This window comes from Thamnophis elegans, chromosome 7 (assembly GCF_009769535.1).
Source record: "Thamnophis elegans isolate rThaEle1 chromosome 7, rThaEle1.pri, whole genome shotgun sequence".
NCBI classification, from domain to species: Eukaryota; Metazoa; Chordata; class Lepidosauria; order Squamata; family Colubridae; genus Thamnophis; species Thamnophis elegans.
Window position 1 is genome coordinate 77,313,477 of NC_045547.1, and position 18,261 is coordinate 77,331,737.

The 18,261-nt window shown below is 45.0% G+C and overlaps 1 protein-coding gene across 1 annotated transcript; it reads right to left on the bottom strand.

Annotated features, from left to right (window-relative positions):
* Nucleotides 1-12,034: 12,034 nt before the first annotated feature.
* FGF23 (fibroblast growth factor 23) lies at nucleotides 12,035-17,788 on the bottom strand. Its single transcript, XM_032221879.1, has 3 exons — nucleotides 17,578-17,788; nucleotides 14,012-14,115; nucleotides 12,035-12,427 (listed from the first exon to the last, which is right to left on the bottom strand). The coding sequence occupies exons 1-3, from the start codon at nucleotides 17,786-17,788 to the stop codon at nucleotides 12,035-12,037; spliced, it is 708 nt and encodes a 235-aa protein (XP_032077770.1).
* Between the last annotated feature and the right edge of the window lie 473 nt (nucleotides 17,789-18,261).

Genomic DNA, 18,261 nt, shown 5'->3' on the forward strand with positions numbered 1-18,261 from the left:
GGGAGGCACCGCCGCCACTGCCATGGGCACCTGCGGGAGCTTTGGAGGCTTCACCTCGGCTGCAGCGTTGGCGGCAAATCTGGCAGTGCTGTTGGAGGAGGAGGAGGCGGCAGCAGCTATTCCCCTCAGCTTCCAGAGCCTGTGACAGAAATCACTGTGCGCAGTTAGAAACGGCTGCGTGGTGTTTTCTTGCCACGTGTGCGGCCGCGCGGCCACGCAGCCGCGCACCTTAGAGGGAACAGTGATGGTGAGGTATTAGGAGGGAAAATATTGTATATAAAAATATGTACCGATCTAAAACTGCTATAATGAGGGACACGAAGTTCCAGCGTGTTGCATAAATGTAGTCTATGTCTTTGTGTTTGTGTGTTTAAAATAAAATAGAAAATAAAACAAAGTACAGGTAGTCCTTGAGTTACGGCCACCATATTTGAGCCCCAAATTTCTGTCGCTCAGTGAGAGATTTGTTAAGTGACTTCTGCCCCGTGTTATGATTCTTCTCACTGCCATTGTGAGGTGAATCTCCGCCATTGTGAAGTTACTAAAACAACTGTTGTAAGTTGAGGACTATCTGTAGAGTTGAGCTGGGCATTTCACAGCTCCCGGGTCAAATCTTCATCCCTTTGATTTCATTGTGAAGATGATTCCTATTTATGACATAAGATCCCTCTCACAGTTCCTGCTCTTAAGCCTGGTTTCACCCAGGCTATATGTGCACTTTTGATTGTCCAACCTGTGTAGTTCTAATATTAGAACACATTATTACAATATATTCTTAAGAAATTCTTTTATTCTTTTTTTCTTTTCCCCTTATCCGTCATCTCTTGCCAGCATCCGAACCGTTGATCTTATTTTCTTTTTGGCTTCCCTCCCATATTTGTCCCTTAAATCTTTTATCCCATCTATTTGACTCTGCAATCGAGCTTTTTCTCCCATCTCTCTATCCTTTCCCACTGACTGATTTCAGAACTGTCTATTCCACGCCCCCCTGCCTCTTTTCCCCTGTTTGTCTTACTTTTCTGTATTTGTTCCCCTTCCCTTGGTTTTTGTTCAGCTGCCTTGAGTGCCTTCAGGGAATAGGGCGGCTTACAAATCGAATAAATACCAAATACCAAATACCAGAACCCACCGCTGCCACTAACCACAGTTTAACCTTTGGGAAGACCCCCTCGGATGAAGCACGCCCCTCACTCTGTCCCATCCTGAAAACAGGTTTTGCTAAATGAGTTTTGCCCCATGTTCAGCCCTTTTCTGCCACAGTTGTTAAGTGAATCACTACAGCTGCTAAGTTGGTAAGTCGACCTGGCTAGTCAGAAAGTCACAAAAGGGGATCATATGACCCAGGGACACTGCAACAGTCATAAGGACAAGCCAGTTGCCAATTTTGATTACACAACCCTGGGGATGCTGGTAAGGGTGAAAAATGTCCCTAGCGCGCCCCCCCCCGCCGTTTTTAGCGCCGTTGTAACTTTGAACGGTCACTTAATAAATAGTTGTAAATCAAGAACTACCTGTACACAGCTATGACCCCCTTATTCTAAACAATTCATCTGAAAAAAACAGAATTTAGCTTTCTTTTTTCAGGAGAGAAGTCCTGTTCTCGTTTCAAATTGAGGAATCCATTCAGGGGCTAGGAAATCTTTGGCTCAGAGATGGCGCCATTTGGGTTTCTCACTTCCCCCTCGATCAAGCAGGGGTGGATTCCCTCTTCTGATGGTGTTCCTTCCGGTATCTTTCCTGCCAAGATGCCTCCAAACGGAGTGTCACCATTGTCCTTACTGATGCTGTGGTGGGTAGATCGTATTTATAGGGATTTCATTCTCTAGCGTTATGAACTGAGAAAAACTTGGTAGTTCTGCATTGGGAACATATGGTCCCTTAGCGCCTCCTAAGCTGAGAAGGATTTTGTGCTTGTAGGACTCGTAAACATTCTTATTGGCTTCAACCATTATTTGCTTAAAAGCACAATCATCTTGGTTGTAGGAACCCTAAAGGAGACACAAAGACAAAATCAAGACAACCAAAAGGCAAACCAAAGGTCATGGCAGAGGTAAAAATCTGGCATACCTTACGGTGAAACATCCCTACGGCGCACTTGGCTGTTGAATATTTCCCCGATACTTGTTCTTTCTCCTTGTTTAGGATTCTTAAATCCCAAAGGAGTTTGTTTTGCAAAGGATGCAGCAGCCATGTTTGATATCCTGAACAAGTATTTAAACAGCCTTCAGATTTGGGGGATGCTGACAGATATTTACAATCCTGGAGAGTCAGTGGCTTGTTTTGGTTTCTGTAGGTAGGCCTCAAACACAAGACTGCCTTCAAAGAAACTGGGGCACTGGTGGTGGGCCAAGCGCTCTGCCAACGACAATGGGTTCCCGAGCTTCATTTTTGGCTGCAACGGAATCCTGCTAGACCAGGGGTGTCAAACTCAATTTCATTGAGGGCCGCATTAGTGTTGTGTTTGACCTTGGGGTGGTGGAGTGGGCATGGGCAGTGTGGGCGTGGGCAGCTCAACATCACTCATGTCACCGGTGCCTGCAGCAGCCCAAGCGCTCTGCCAGAGAAAGTGGGCTCCCGAGCTCCATTTTTGGATGCAATGGCCTCACTGCAGCCCTCTACCAGTGAAAATGGAGCTCAGAAGGACCTGCGTGTGGCCCTAACAAGCTCTTTTTTCTCTGGCAGAAGCAATGTGGGCCGGTCCTTCGCTGTTTCCAGGGCAGCCCTGCAGGCCAGATCTAAGCACCCTTTGGGCCAGATCCGGCTCATGGGCCTTCAGTTTGACGTCCCTGTGCTAGACCAAGAAACCGACTTGAACTCTCACAGCACAAGTTCTTAATAACTTGACTTCACTAGGAAAGGAATCAAATAATCCAAAATGAATGTTAGGACTCACCGTTCCAAAGAGGTTTCCGTCTGGGCGCATACAAAGGTTGAGTTTGCTCCTCGCACCAATGATACTTATATAGCCTGGCTGTATAGCTTTCATTATCAAAGCACCTGGAAGTGAACGGGTTAAATATTAGGAAAGCTCTTCATACATATCTTAAACCAGAAATAGCAGCCTCGATAATGGAATAATATTTTCTGATGCAGAGGTGGGATTTTACTGGTTTGCAGTGCTTTGCGCGAACTGATAATGGTCATTTGGCCTGGGTGAAAGAAACATCAGAGACCCAGGCTGGCCACGCCCCTGAACTGCTTCCCCGGTCTCAGCTGCCATTGCCGGCATGGTGTTTATTAGTATTTTCTTGGTCTCCATGCATGCGCAGAACAATTTACAGTGAACTGTCCATGTGCGAGTAACACGCGTCTGGTGTCCATATGAAGTGAACCGGTAACAACGCCCGTAAAATCAACCCCTGACCTGATGCCTTCCCAACTTCTGGCCAATGGTGGCCAAGCATTTGCCCACAGTCTCGATTAAGAGGGAAAACTCCCCTTTTAACAACCCTATAATCCCTAAATTCGGGGAAGAATTGGAGCAACTGGATGGAGTTGAGCATTTACTGGCCAGAGGCTATTCCTGACGCCACCCTGGAGTTCACAACACATATCATTTTTTTTACCACCTAGGAGAGAAATATCTGCCACTCTCTGGGATTGAACTCTCAACTTTCTGAGTTAGAGACGAGCATTTTCACTACTCAGCCACCATCAGTCAAAAGGGAAAACAATGTTCCTACTTGTAAGAAAGAGATGTAGCACTTTCTGTTTAAGTTGGACTGCAGAAGAAATATTTTTGTATAGGTAATTTATTTATTTTTAAATCTGATCAGTAGTGGGATTCAGCCGGTTCGCACCTATTCGGGAGAACCAATTGGTAACTTTCCAGGCAGTTGAGAGAACCAGTTGTTGGAAGAAATCTCCTTTTGTTTCTCCCCACTTTACAGGGCTAATCCTTTAAGGAAGGCAGGAACATTCTGGTGTTGTTTCTAGCCTCATCTTTATTGACCTGCTTACAGAAACTGCCTCTCCGGTTAACCCTGATTACATTGTAAGAGCTAAGGCGAAACACCCATCGACCTGAGTGACGTTGAGTTGGCCACGCCCACAGTCACGTGACCTACCCAGCTGGTCATTAGGACAGAGAACCTGTTGTTAATTTATTTGAATCCCACCACTGAATCTGATATACAATTATATGATGAAGGTCAAGATAAAGCTTTCCCCTGTCCAGTCATTTCCTACTCAAGTGGACAGTGCTCACATCTATTTCTTGTCTGATTGTTTCTTAGCCGATTGTCTGAAGAAATGTCTATGGTCAGGTGGCTTGTATGACCAGGCAACACAGCATATGGAGCACTTCTACCTTCCCATCGAAGTGGTACCTATTTTTCTACTCTCGTGCACATACTTTCAAACCTCTTGGTGAGCAGGAGCTCGGGCAAGCGTCCGGATAAGATGCAATAATAAAATTGCAAAGCTAGAAAAACTGTAGCACAATACAGGAAGACCCAAAACAAGAGAATGAAGAAAGACGTGGTTCCTGCAAAACCATGGGGCACAAGGCAAATTGAGTGAGGGGCGTCTCCCGTAGACCTCCAGAACCAAGAAGGTCCCACTTTGGAAGTCCAAAGAAGAAGGCCGTGGTCACTTTGGCAAGAGAGAAGTCATGGAGGGTCCTAGCCATACTTTCAATAAAAGCATCTTCAGTCAATCTCATCAGCAATGAAAGTAAATAAATACAATTAAATTAGAGGTTTTTTTCCTCTGCAAAGACTACCGTATTTTTCAGAGCATAAGATGCATCAAGATTTTGAAGAGGCAAATTAAAAAAAAATTGTACTCTGCAGCCCTCTTTTTTTTTAAAGGGCATGAATAGACTTTAGGAGGCTTGTAGAGTGCTCCTGGAGTTGGGGGGGGGGCAAAAGTGAGCAAAAATGGCCTGTTTTTCACTCATTTCTGCCCTCCCCAGCCCCCAGGAGAACTCTGGAAGACTCCTAAAGGCTCTGCATGGCCATTTTGGTGAATGGGGCAGGGTTTCAGAAGACAAAAAAATGCTGTATTCAGTGTATAAGATGCGCCCAAATTTTCAGCCTCTTTTTTGAGGGGAAAAGACGCGTCTTATACTCTGAAAAATAAGGTATTTTATTATGACAGAACAAAAGGGGATTTTGATCTCGTGAAAGGAGGGGGCCCATCTTGCAAATGTGGAGATAAAGGAACAGATGTTTTCATTCTGGGCTCTTTAACACTAGGCAATCTGAAATCATCATCTCAGAGATGTTTCCTTGTAAGATCCTTCGACACCTTCCAGAATAGCTGAGCTTCTAATGTATTTGAACAGGTTTTCTGCCTGAGCGGGGGGGTTGGACTAGAAGACCTCCAAGATCCCTTCCAACTCTGTTATTGAATTCCTAGCACTCTGGAGCCTTCATTGGTGATCCTGGACATGCCTCTCTCTTCCATCCCTCCCGCATCAACCAACTCCACGGCTCCACTGGGAACTTACTGTCCGGTGTCTGAAACATTACATGGTCCACTTTTCCATCAGGAAGCATCGCCAGGTGGAGGACTTCCTGTGGGAGGAGCCTGTCGCCGAGGAGCTCAACGGAGCCCCTCTTAGAGTTCTGGTTTGTATATCTAATTAAGATCAATAGATATCATCCCTTTCTGGCAGAAAGGGACAGGCAGAAGCTCAGGTGTTAGGATTTATTCGTAGTTCACAGCCCTTTTCCTTTTTTTTTTGGGCTGCGAACAGAGAATAGATCCAGCGTAACTGAGCTCTTATCTCCAGCCAGTTCTTCGCAGCTGCCTTTTTGCAGCCCTAGACAGCCGACTCCCACACTCAGGACAATGATAAATTGTTTTTAAGATAATACGAGCGGGTCTCACTTCTGTGATGTGTTTTTTTTTTTAACTATCTAAACACCAGCCTTGTTTTTCCTTTGAACTTCTCTGCGCAATTGGGATACAAAATGGCGTTTTTACTGTGTTGGTGATTGATGACGTAATTAACTGGCTTTATTTCCCCGGAGACTGCTACTCATTAATGAGCAAAATCTACAAATAATTTATGGAGAACTGACCAGCTGAAGACACTGTTTATCTGTCTATTCTCAGATTTTATCTATAATGTCTCCCAGGTCTAAACAGGCAAAAAAATCCTCCCCCCTCGTGCTTAAAGAACTTGTTACCAAATCGCTGCCTTTGTCTCCTACGCCATCTACTGGAGATTCTTTGACACAGGAGCTTCTCTTTCAAATAATTAATGACTTTAGAAAAGAAATTAAAGAATTTGTGTTGGATTTATGCGATAAAATACAGACCAAAATTGCCCAGATAAATGCGAATATGTTTGAAGTCACGTCTACTTTAACAGATTATATTGAAGAAATGGAGACGAAATTGGAAACTTTGGAGGGGGCTAATTTTAATTTGACTTCTAATATCCAAGCATTACAACAAGAGATTACAGATACTCAAACACAACTTACAATGATAAATTATAACAGAAAGGCGTCTGCAATAAGAGTTAGAGGACTGCCCGAAAAGAAAGGAGAGAACTTGAAACAGACGTTTGTAGAAGCTTTCAGCCAAGCGGTGGGAGGTCCGGGACTCAATTTTGATTGGAATATTCGAAAAATCTATCGCCAGAATTCGCGTGTAGCAGAGCAACGACAGCTTCCAAGAGACATAATTATATACTTTTTCACAAGAGAATCCAGAAATGCGATTACTCAAAATTTTACAATAACAGGCTCCGAATCGATGGCCATGATTTGTTTGTCTTTAAAGAGATCCCGCTCCAGATGCTGCAAGCAAGGAGAGGTTATACTTTTTTAACCCAAGAACTTAGAAATCGTCAAATAAAGTATAAATGGGAAGCTCCAGTTGGAATCACAGTTACATTTGAAAATCAAAGATTTCGTATTAATTCTGTTTCGGAAGCTCGGGACTTTTATTATAAAACTCTGAAGGCAGGGCTTCTTGACTCACTTGGAAACGCGGAAGGACAAGGTGAAGGAAAGATAAGCAGCAAGTCACTTGGTTACAAGAAGGAGGGAGTTGTTCTCCCCCTACTGGAGAGGCAGAAGAGCGGAAACTGAGGATTCAGTCATATTTTCAAAGCAGCGGGACACGTGGTTATAAGGCAGAGGGTTGCCTTCTCTTTCCGAAAGGGCAGAAGAGTAAAGAATATAGATCCAGCGATGTCTTTAAAATACTTTCTAAGCTTTTGGACTGATTAAAACTTTAGGATTTATGTTTGGTATGAAATGGTAAAGCTGTGTACTGATGAAGGAAGGAAGCATTGCTTATTCTAGACAGATATTATACGGGACTTTTACAAGACTTATTTGAATTTCAATCCAAACTGCGCATGAAGTGTTTTCTGTGAGGAAAGCGGGGACTAAGATTTATTTGAATTGCGGTTTGGGATGAATGGAGTTGGGAAGAGTGGGGCAGAAAGGAAGGTGGAGCGGGATATTGATGAAGGGATCTTGGGATTGAACGAACTGGTATGGATTTTGGGCACACATTTTACGAATTTACATGTTTGAAGTATAACATAAAAAGCTCAGGATTTTAAAGTGAAGAGCGAGATCCTAATCTTATGCAATTTGGGCTTGGGAGGAATGGAGACGTGAAACGAAGGATAGGAAGATGAGTAGCGAAAGTATGAAGATAAATTGATTTTTGTATAAACTAATATTTGAATATAAGGTTAAGAAAGGCTATCTGGAGAGTCTACAGGAAGATGGGGGTAAATATCAAAGAAGTAAGCACTGGAGTCGGGAGTGGGCCCATGGTCCTCGCTTGGCTTGGAAGATGCAGGAGCCAAAAGGTGATCCTGGTTCTTCTCCTTTGCTGACCACTCACCGATGCTGGGTGCCTTGGTCCTTCAGCCCTGGATTTATGCAGGACAGCTGGGGGACGGATGGGTGGAAGAGGGAGGTGGGAGGAAGGAAGAGACACCCACTTCCAAAGCCATCAGATCATGAAGGAACCAGTGATGCTTCTTCTACCAATGCTCTGCTACTGAACATTAAAACGATTGTGAACATTTTGGTCCCCTTGTGTTTGGCCAGTAAAACTATTTGTTCTAATGCGAATCGTTGATGCATCCTGATGCTTGTGGGCATTAGATTTGTTCCGTGATAATTCTGTCATGAGATCTAGCCCATTATTCATGGAGGTTGTACAAAAGGTGCTTTTTCAGGAGGAAACTGGACTTCCTTGTCTTTCCTGCCTCCTGAAAAAGCACCTTTGGGCCCACCGTGATCTGGATGACTGAGAACCTTTTACAGACATTCATGGAGGGAAGAGAACATGTATCTCTGTAATACGGAGATCGAAGGCACGAGTCTTTTGGTTGCCTACAATCATTCCGATATTACTTTACGGCTATCATGGTTGAGATGTGGTATCACCGACCTTGGAGGAAGGGTCCTGAGATGTGCCAGAAGGAGCCTCAAACGTTGACATTCAAAATCTAGCTTTCCCTAGGTAGAATATAAATATACCTCTAAATATCCTTCCTTTGCATGCGCTGTTGACTCTAATTTCATGTATGGAGACCTTGGGTTTATTTCTGATTCTGAACGAATAGAATTTTGGTTCACATTTTACCCTTTAAAGTGGACTTTAAAGGGTGTCCTATTGGATAAGTCAATCCCCTCTTCTCTGTGACAGCCCCTCAAATATTGGAAGACAATTATCGTGTCACCCCTAACCCTTCTCTTTGATAGCACAGAAGACTTGGTTGGTTGGCTGGCTGGCTGGTTGGCTTCCTTCCTTCCTTCCTTCCTTCCTTCCTTCCTTCCTTCCTTCCTTCCTTCCTTCCTTCCTTCCTTCCTTCCTTCCCTGGGGGAAGAAGACCAACTTCACTGTTGAGTTCACAGCCATGAAGCCAACAGATGAAGGCTCCTTTGTTTCGACAGCACAGGGGAGACCCCTGTCCTCCTCCTTATTTCTATTCACACAGTTCCTCGTGATAAAACTTACAGGCCGCAATGATCCCACTGGGACATCAGACAAAGTGTTCGTATTTAGAAGATAATGTTTTTCAGAATCATCGCGCCTGAACTTCACGCTCTGGCTACGTGGACATTTCCTCTTTCCAGTTAAGAAGATGTGCTATGAACCAGAGGGATCTTCTCGTTTTGGTTTTGGTTCTGGATGCATAGTTGACAAGTCTGAAAAAATCCCATTGTGATGAATGTTGAGGTGCACAGTGCCTTCACAAGGGTGGACAAGATCTTGGGTGGATTTGGGAATTTGTGACATAGCAGGGATTCATTTCTCAAGGCAGGAGAACAATCCTGCTTGTCACTGCACTGACTTACGCCAAGAATATTGAATAAAGACACGTTTTCTTTTGAAAAATTGAAACATTTATTTTGTCTTGATCGAGAGACAGAATTGGAAGGGGGCCAGAATAACAAACGTCATAAATACTCATAAATACATATCCGATAGGTAAATAATTCAAATAAATAAATAAATAGAAACATACATATTTTGCATTCTCATTGCTTGATACTTTTCCAGGATGTTCTGGTCAACAACTCCCATAAAAAGCACCCCCATTTTTTTGAGGGTACATACATCCAAATCGGGACCTTCAATAAAATCATGACAGTGTTCCATGTCCCAGGTCCAGCACGGAATCTTCTAATGTCAATGAATTTTGGAGCAGAGGTGTTACCCTTATTTTCTCCCCCTCAAAGTTGTTTTTTTTTTAGAATAATACTTGCCTGGCCCATGAGATTTGAGCAATTAATATTTCATTTGCTGCCTGAAATGGCGATATCGTCGCACAATTCCACTAACCATAGCTTAGCCTTTGTCGTAAGTCAAGACACCCTTGGATGAAGTATGCCCATCACTCTGTCCCATCCTGAGAAGGGGTTCCCTTTAGGACTCACTAGCTGAGATTGGAACCATAACTTCCATCGCTAAGGGAGGCAGTCGTTAAGAGATTTTACCACCTTTTTTGCCATAGCAATTCACTGTAGAATTGTTAGGTAAATCTAGCTTCCTCCATTGGCTTGGATTTGAACCCCAGCCTGGAGGGATGGCTTCCCGCTAATGCTTTTAACAGCCCACAAAGTTTGCTTTATGGAGCATCTCAACTCCCTTCTCCAGGAAGGGAGCCTTATGTGTCTGTTCCCCTCCATCTGGTTGGAGATAACCCATGCCAAAATTGGGCATTTCCTGCACAAAGCCTATCTTTGGTCAACAGCTTGCTGGGAACCAATAAGATCATCCTAAGATGAATTTGACAACTTCTACTCATTTTGGGAGATTGCGAGATCATGGGTCCTATCATGCGATGTTTTGGAAGATGGCTGCTTGTCTATAGCAGTGGTCTCCAACCTTGGCAACTTTAAGACCTGTGGACTTCAACTCCCAGAGTTCCTCAGCCAGCAAAGCTGGGAGTTGAAGTCCACATGTCTTAAAGTTGCCAAGGTTGGAGATCACTGGTCTATAGGGATTCTTAGCCATCCAGATCACGGTTGTCCCAAAGTTGCTTCAAGAGGCAACTGGGCTTTCTGCTTTTTCTTTGAAGACATTTCACTTCTCATCCAAGAAGCTCTTTGGATCTTCCCGGTCTTCCCAAGGACTGTGTTTTGCAGTACCCCTAGAATAACTACCAGTGGTATATCTCCTCCCAGCCACTTGAGAGCTGAAGAAGCTTCTTGGATGAGAAGTGAAATGTCTTCCAAGAAAAAAAAACAGGAAGTCCAGTTCAATCTTGAAAAAAATCACCTCTGGACCAAGAGGGCTGCTTGTGAAAGAAATGCGTTATCGTATATCTTCGTCATGGAGAACAATGAAAGATCACGTGAAGCGTTAATGCCACTTTATAATGCCTTGGTAAGGCCACACTTAGAATGCTGCATCCAGTTTTGGTTACCATGATGTAGAGACTCTAGAAAGAGTGCAGAGAAGAGCAACAAAGATGATTAGGGGACAGGCAGCTAAAACATATGAAGAACAGTTGCAGGAACAGGGTATGTCTAGTTTAATGAAAAGAAGGACTAGGGGAGACATGATAGCATCTTCCAATATCTCAGGGGTTGCCACAAAGAAGAGGGAGTCAAACTATTCTCCAAAGCACTAGAGGGTAGAACAAGAAGCAATGGGTGGAAACTAATCAAGGAGAGAAGCAACTTAGGAGAAATTTAATAAATTAATTAGCAATAGCAATAGCAATAGCAGTTAGACTTATATACCGCTTCATAGGGCTTTCAGGCCTCTCTAAGCGGTTTACAGAGTCAGCATATCGCCCCCACAGTCTGGGTCCTCATTTCACCCACCTCGGAAGGATGGAAGGCTGAGTCAACCTTGAGTCAGTGAGATTAGAACCGCTGAACTGCAGATAACAGTCAGCTGAAGTGGCCTGCAGTACTGCACCCTAACACAACCTGCCTCCAGAAGTTGTGAATGCTCCAACACTGAAAGTTTTTAAGAAGATGTTGGATAACCATTTGTCTAAAGTGGTGTAGGGTTTCCTGCCTAGGCAGGGGGTTGGACTAGAAGACCTCCAAGACCTCATTCAGGTTGGTAAGGACCAGGGCTAGAACCGGGAAGATGCATAAAGACAGTCCTTGAGATACGACTACAATTGAGCCCCAAATTTATGTTGCTAAGCGAAACATTGGTTAAGCGAGCTTTGCTCCATTTTAAGCCCTTTCATGCCAGAGTTGTTCAGCAAATCACTGCAATTGTTAAATTAGTAAGACCGTTGTTAAGTGAATCTGGTTTCCCCCCTGACTTTGCTTGTCAGAAGGGATCACATGACCCGGGGACACTGCAACCGTCATAAAGACAAGTCAGTGACCAAGCATCTGAATTTTGATCAGGTGAGCCTTAGGATGCTGCAACCGTCGTACATGTGAAAAAATGTCCCGTTTTTTTTTTAAAGTACCGTTGTAACTTGAAACGGTCACTAAATGAACTATTGTAAACTGAGAACTACCTGTACATAGCTGTGACCCTCTTATTCTGAACAATTCATCTGGAAAAAAAATGGAATTTAGTTTTCTTTGACGGTTCCGGAGAAAATTCCAGTTCTCGTCTTTCGGGTTCAGGAATCCGTTCGCGGGCTAGGAAATCTTCGGCTCAGCGTGGCGCCGTTTGGGTCCCGTTCTTCAGAATTTGAGCTGGTCAAGCAGGGGTGAAGGCCCACCTCATCTGGGCTTTCTTCCGGTATCTTTCCTGCCAAGATGCCCCCACACAGCTCGGCATCATCGTCCCGGGTATCTTCCCGCTGAGGCCTTGGCGGGTCAAACATGCTGAAGGGGATTTCATTCCTTCTGGTTAGAAACTGAGAGAAATCCGGGGGATTCATACCAGGGAACAATGCTTTCTTTGCCCTCCCTAAGCTGACCAGGTAATGGTACTTGGGAGATTGGTAAACATCGTAGCCGTTTTCCAGCATTGTGTGTTTAAAAACGCAGTCCTCGTTGCCGAAGGAATTCTAAAGGAAACAAACACAAAATGTCAAGAGGGAGGTGAAGAGGAGGAGAAAAATTAAATACGTATATTGAAAAAGAGTTATAAATACCATCAACATAAAAGGGAGCTCGCTCAGAAGCTGAAATACACCAAGTAAATGAGATGAAGAGTGGGAAGTAGAGGAGAAAGGGAAGGGAAGAAGAGAGGGATAGGAGAGAGGGCAGAGGGGAAGAGGAGGAGAGAAAGGAGGAGTGGAAAGGGGAGAGAGGAGAAGGGGAGAAGAGGGGGAAGTAGAGAAGAGATGGACGACAGAGGGAAGAAAGGAGGTAGGGAGGGGAAGGGGAGAGGGAGAAGGAGAGAGGAAGAGGAAGTAGAGAAGAGAAGGATGACAGAGGGAAGAAAGGAGGTAGGGAGGGGAAGGAGTGAGGGAGAAGGAGAGAGGAAGAGGAAGTAGAGAAGAGAAGGATGACAGAGGGAAGAAAGGAGGTAGGGAGGGGAAGGGGAGAGGGAGAAGGAGAGAGGAAGAGGAAGTAGAGAAGAGAAGGATGACAGAGGGAAGAAAGGAGGGAGGGAGGGGGAGGAGAGAGGGAGAAGAAAGTAATGGATAGAGTACAAATATGGTGTATGGAGAGCAGAAGAGCCAATAATTGGTTTTTGGGAGTTGTTGGTAAGATGAATTGATGTAAACACTTGATAATACAATATGATGTTGGTTATATAATAGTATACATGTAATTATAAGTTATAAAAATGGAAAAAATAAAAACTTTAATTAAAAAAAGAGGGAGGTGAAAGGTCAAGCCGTCCCTTACGGTTAAAAAGAACATCCACGGCTCATTTAGATTATTTTATTATTTATATATAATTTTCCAGACATTTCTTCTTTGTACAGAGTGGTGTACTGGCCTAGAGGTGGCACTCTCGCCTCCCAATCGGGAGACTGTGTGTTCGATCCTAGGTAGAAGCAGATATTTCTCTCTCTCTGGGCAGAATGAGAATACGTCTACTGAACAAAACTCCGCTCTGGCAACAGGAAAGGCATCTGGCCAGTAAACACTCTGCTGGCTCCATTCCGCTGCCCCGACTCCACCCCGCAAGGGATTATGGGGTTGTTAAAAGATGAGGATGATTTATTCTATCTACAGATAGTCCCCTCAACTTACAGCAGTTCAGTTAGTGACCATGGCACTGAAAAAAGTGACTCATTTGACCATTTTTCACACTTACGACCGTTCTGCTATCCCCATAGTCACGTGATCCAAATTCAGGTGCTTGGCAACCGACTCATATTTATGACGGTTGCAGTGTCCCGTGTGTGTGTGTGTGTGTGTGTGTGTCACATGATTCTCTTTTGTGACCACCTGACAAGCAATGGGAGAAGCCACATTCTATTTAACAACGGCGTTCCTAACTTAACAACGGCAGCGATTCACTTAACAACTGTGGCACAAAAGGTCCTAATGACCTTTTTTTAGTGACCGCTCCAAGTTACAATTCACTTAACAACAGAAACCTTGGGCTCTGTTGAGATCGTAAAATGAGGACTTAATGCCTTTGCTGCACTAGGGAAGGAGTTGAATAAGCCGAAAGGAAAATTAGGACTCACCGATCCAAAGAGATTTCCGTTATTCTCCATACAAAGGCTGAGTCCGGTTTTCGCGCCAATGATCACTACATATCCGGCATCTTCTGTTTTGATGGTCAAAGCACCTGGAAGTGAAACGGGTTAAATATTAGGAGATCTCTTCAACGTCTCTTAAACCAGAAATAGCAACTTCAAATATCAGAATACTATTACCTGATGCAGTGGTGGGATTCAATTTTTTTTTTTACTACCGCTTTGTGGGCGTGGCTTGGCTTGGTAGGTGGGGCAGTGGAAGGATACTGCAAAACCCACATTTCCACCCTACCCCACTAACCTGCTTTCTGGCTCCGTTCTCTTGTGCAGAGCAACAGAAGAAAACCCAGCTGATCAACTAGGACTCCGATTGGCTGGGACTCGGGAGGCAGCGAATAGATGGGGGCGCGGCCAGCCAGAGGTGGTATTTGCTGGTTCTCCAAAGTACTCAAAAGTTCCACTACCAGTTCTCCAGAACTGGTCAGAATTGGCTGAATACCACCTCTGATCTGATGCCTTCCCAGTCTTCCCAAATTCTGGTGGCAAAACATTTGGCTACAGTCTCGATCAAAAGGGAAAATGACCCTGTAATCCCTAAATTCTGGGAAGAATTGGAGTGTTTGGATGGAGTTGAGCATTTGCTGGCCAGATGTCCTTCCTGACGCCACCCTGGAGTTCACAACAGATATCATTTTTTTAACCACCGAGGAGAGAAATATCTGCCCCTATCTAGGATCGAACTCTCAATGTTCCAAATTGGAGGCGAACATTTCCACTACCCGGCCACCCTCGGTCAAAAGGGCAAACAATGTTCCTACTTGTAAGAAAGAGATGTAGCACTTTCTGTTTACGTTGGATTGCGGAAGAAATATTATTGTGTATGTCAGAGGTGGGTTCCTACCAGTTCGCACCTATTCGGTAGAACCGGTTCGTCAAATCTACCGAACCGGTTAGAAGAGGTTCCACCAGTGGACCCGGAAAGCAGGCCACACCTATGGAAGAGGTTCCAAAAAATTTTGAAACCCACCACTGGTCCTTGGATATGATTATTCTACACTATCATGCTCCTATTTATAAAACTCAGTGCCTCTGTGAAAGGTAAGGATGACTACTGCGTTTGTGGTGCAATCAGAACATTGCGTGTGTTGAAGTTGTTTTAACGCAAACCAAAGATGCCTTTTAAAAAACAAGTTTACATCGTATTCTTATGCATGCCAGTGCTGTGTGTGAGGTAATTTAAGGTGGTTCTGACAAATGTCGTCGGCATCTTCATATCCGGTCACATGGGCGGCAAGCCACTCCCATCCGGTCACATGGGTGGCAAGCCACTCCCACAAATGAGGCCACACCCACAGAGTAGGTTCGAACAATTTTTGAAACCCACCACTGGTGTATGTCATTTGTTTTTTTAAAAAAATCTGATATACAATTAGATCCAGATAAAGATCCCTTCCCACCGAAGTGGTACCTGTTTACCTACTCGCATGTGCATACTTTTGAACCTCTATGTGGGCAGCCGCTCGGGCAAGTGTCCAGATAAGATAAAATAAAAAAGTTGCAAAGCTAGACAAACTGTAGCACAACACAGGAAGACCCTAAAACAAGAGAATGGAGAGAGAACCCATATTCCCGCGAAAGCCACGGGGAATAAGGTAAATCTCCATGAAGAGAGGGGAGTCTCCCCTAGACCTCCAGAACCAAGAAGGTCCCACTTTGGAAGTCCAAGGAGAAAAGGCCAAGGTAGCTTTGGCAAGAGAGAAGCTATGGAGGGTCCTAGCTACACTTTCAATGAAAGCATCTTCAATCCATCTCATCTACAATGGGAATAAATACAATCTAAATTAGAGGTTTCTTAGGATGAAGTTTTTCTCCAAAATATTTATTATTATTATTATTATTGCGTGGTTAATCTTTGGTGAGATTCACAGCCTTTGGAGCTGGTTGGTAGCTCAAAAGCTCGAGTCCCAACCAAGGACCTAGGAACTGTTAAGGTAACATCGTAGGATATAAGCTGCTCCACGGAGGGTGGTTTTTTTGTAGAATCAGAATGTTCACGTCCGATAAATTTAAATTTTCCAAATAGCGAGGTAGCCCTTTGGGTATTGCTCCAAGGGCTCCAGTTACAATTGGGACAACACATGATTTCTTTTCCCACAGTCACTCAACTTCAATTTGCAAGTCCCGGTACTTTGTGTATTATTATCATTATTATTGTATAATAATATTGTATTATTATTATCCCGGGTACTTGAGAGACCGCCTACTGCCAATTACCTCCACCAGACCGATACGATCGCATCGATTAGGCCTCCTCCGAATTCCATCATCCAGCCAGTGTAGACTGGCAACTACTCGGAGGAGAGCCTTCTCGGTGGCTGCTCCGACCCTCTGGAACGAACTCCCCGTGGAGATTCGGACCCTCACCACCCTCCAGGCCTTCCGCGCCGCCTTAAAGATCTGGCTGTCCCGGCTGGCCTGGGGTTAAGATTCTAACCCCACTCAAATTGTGTGACTGTTGTGTTTTTTTTAATATGTTGTATTGCTTTTATGTTGGAAATTGTTTGTCCTTCCCCCCCCCCTTTTTGAACTGTGAGCTGCCCTGAGTCCCCCCAGGGAAAAGGGCGGCATACAAATAAAGGGAAATGAAATGAAATGAAAATGAATGAAATTATCATTATTATCATTATTATCATCATTATCATCATTATTATGTGGTTAATCTTTGGTGAGATTCACAGCCTTTGGGGCTGGTTGGTATCCCTGGAAGTTTTTAAGAAGAGGCTGATCAGCCATTTGTCTCAATTGGGATAAAGAACATAGAATAACAGAGTTGGAAGGGACCTTGTAGGTCATCTAGTCCAACCCCATCACCCACTCAAGCAGGAGACCTTGCACCATTTCTGACAGATGGCAGTCCAGTCTCTTCTTGAGATCTTCCAGTGATGAAGCTCCTACAACTTATGAACTTCTGTTCCATTGGGTTGATTGTTCCCACTGTCACTTGATTACTGCCTGAGCAGAAGGGGTGGACTAGAAGACCTCTAAGGTCCCATCCAACTCTTGTTATTGAGTTCCTAGCACTCTGGAGCCTTTGGGGGTGATCCTGGACATTCCCCCCCATCCATCCCTCCATCCTCCCGTACCAACCAGCCTTGCAGCTCCTCCAGGGACTTACTATGCCCTATTGATTGTTCCCATTGCCATTTGAGCAGGAGGGGTGGACTAGAAGACCTCTAAGCTCCCATCCGTTATTGAGTTCCTAGCACTCTGGAGCCTTTGGGGGTGATCCTGGACATTCCCCCCCATCCATCCCTCCATCCTCCCGTACCAACCAGCCTTGCAGCTCCTCCGGGGACTTACTATGCCCTATTGATTGTTCCCATTGCCATTTGAGCAGGAGGGGTGGACTAGAAGACCTCTAAGGCCCCTTCCAACTCTGTTATTGAGTTCCTAGCACTCTGGAGCCTCCGGGGGTGACCCTGGACATCCCCCCCTCCCATCCATCCCTCCATCCTCCCGCACCAGCCAGCCTTGCAGCTTCTCCGGGGACTTACTATGCACGGTCTGGGACTGGCTGCCGTCCACGCGTCCATCGGGGTGGATCTGCAGGTGGACGCTCCTCCTGGCGTTGAAGGTGTAGAGGTGCACCAGCTCGTCGGCGTGGCTCCAGATTGGGGAGGCGAGCGAGGGTCCCCAGCCGCAGGCAACCAGCGGCAGCAGGAGCCTCAGGGCGCGGAGAAGCGCTGAAGCCTGGACGGGGCGCATGATGCTCGCTTGGCTTTGGAAGACGTAGGAGCCCAAAGGCGATTCTGGTCCTTCTCCTCCGCTGACCACTCGCTGATACTGGGCGCCCTGGTCCTTCGGCCCTGGCTTTATGCAGGACGGCTGGAGGGGAGGGGGGCGGGTGGAAGGGGGCGGGAGAAAGGAAGAGACACCCTTGGCATTTTTCTTTCTTTCTATTTTTTGGGCAGAGCAATATTTTAGGAGCGCCCTCCGTTCTCAGGAAGAAGGAGGGGGAGTTCTCAGAGAGACGGAGCACTTTCCCAAATAAGCTTTTTTTTTTTTTAGGGGGCCACTGATCAAACTTTGCCTGGTTACCTCGGGTTTGCTCAAACGCGCTCCTGAATAAAATATGGAAACGCAACCACGGAAGGAGGGAAAGGAGAGGGAAGAGGAGAGGAGAAGAGAGGGAAAGAAGAAAGGGTAAAAAGGAGAGGAAGGATGGGAGAGGTAGCAAG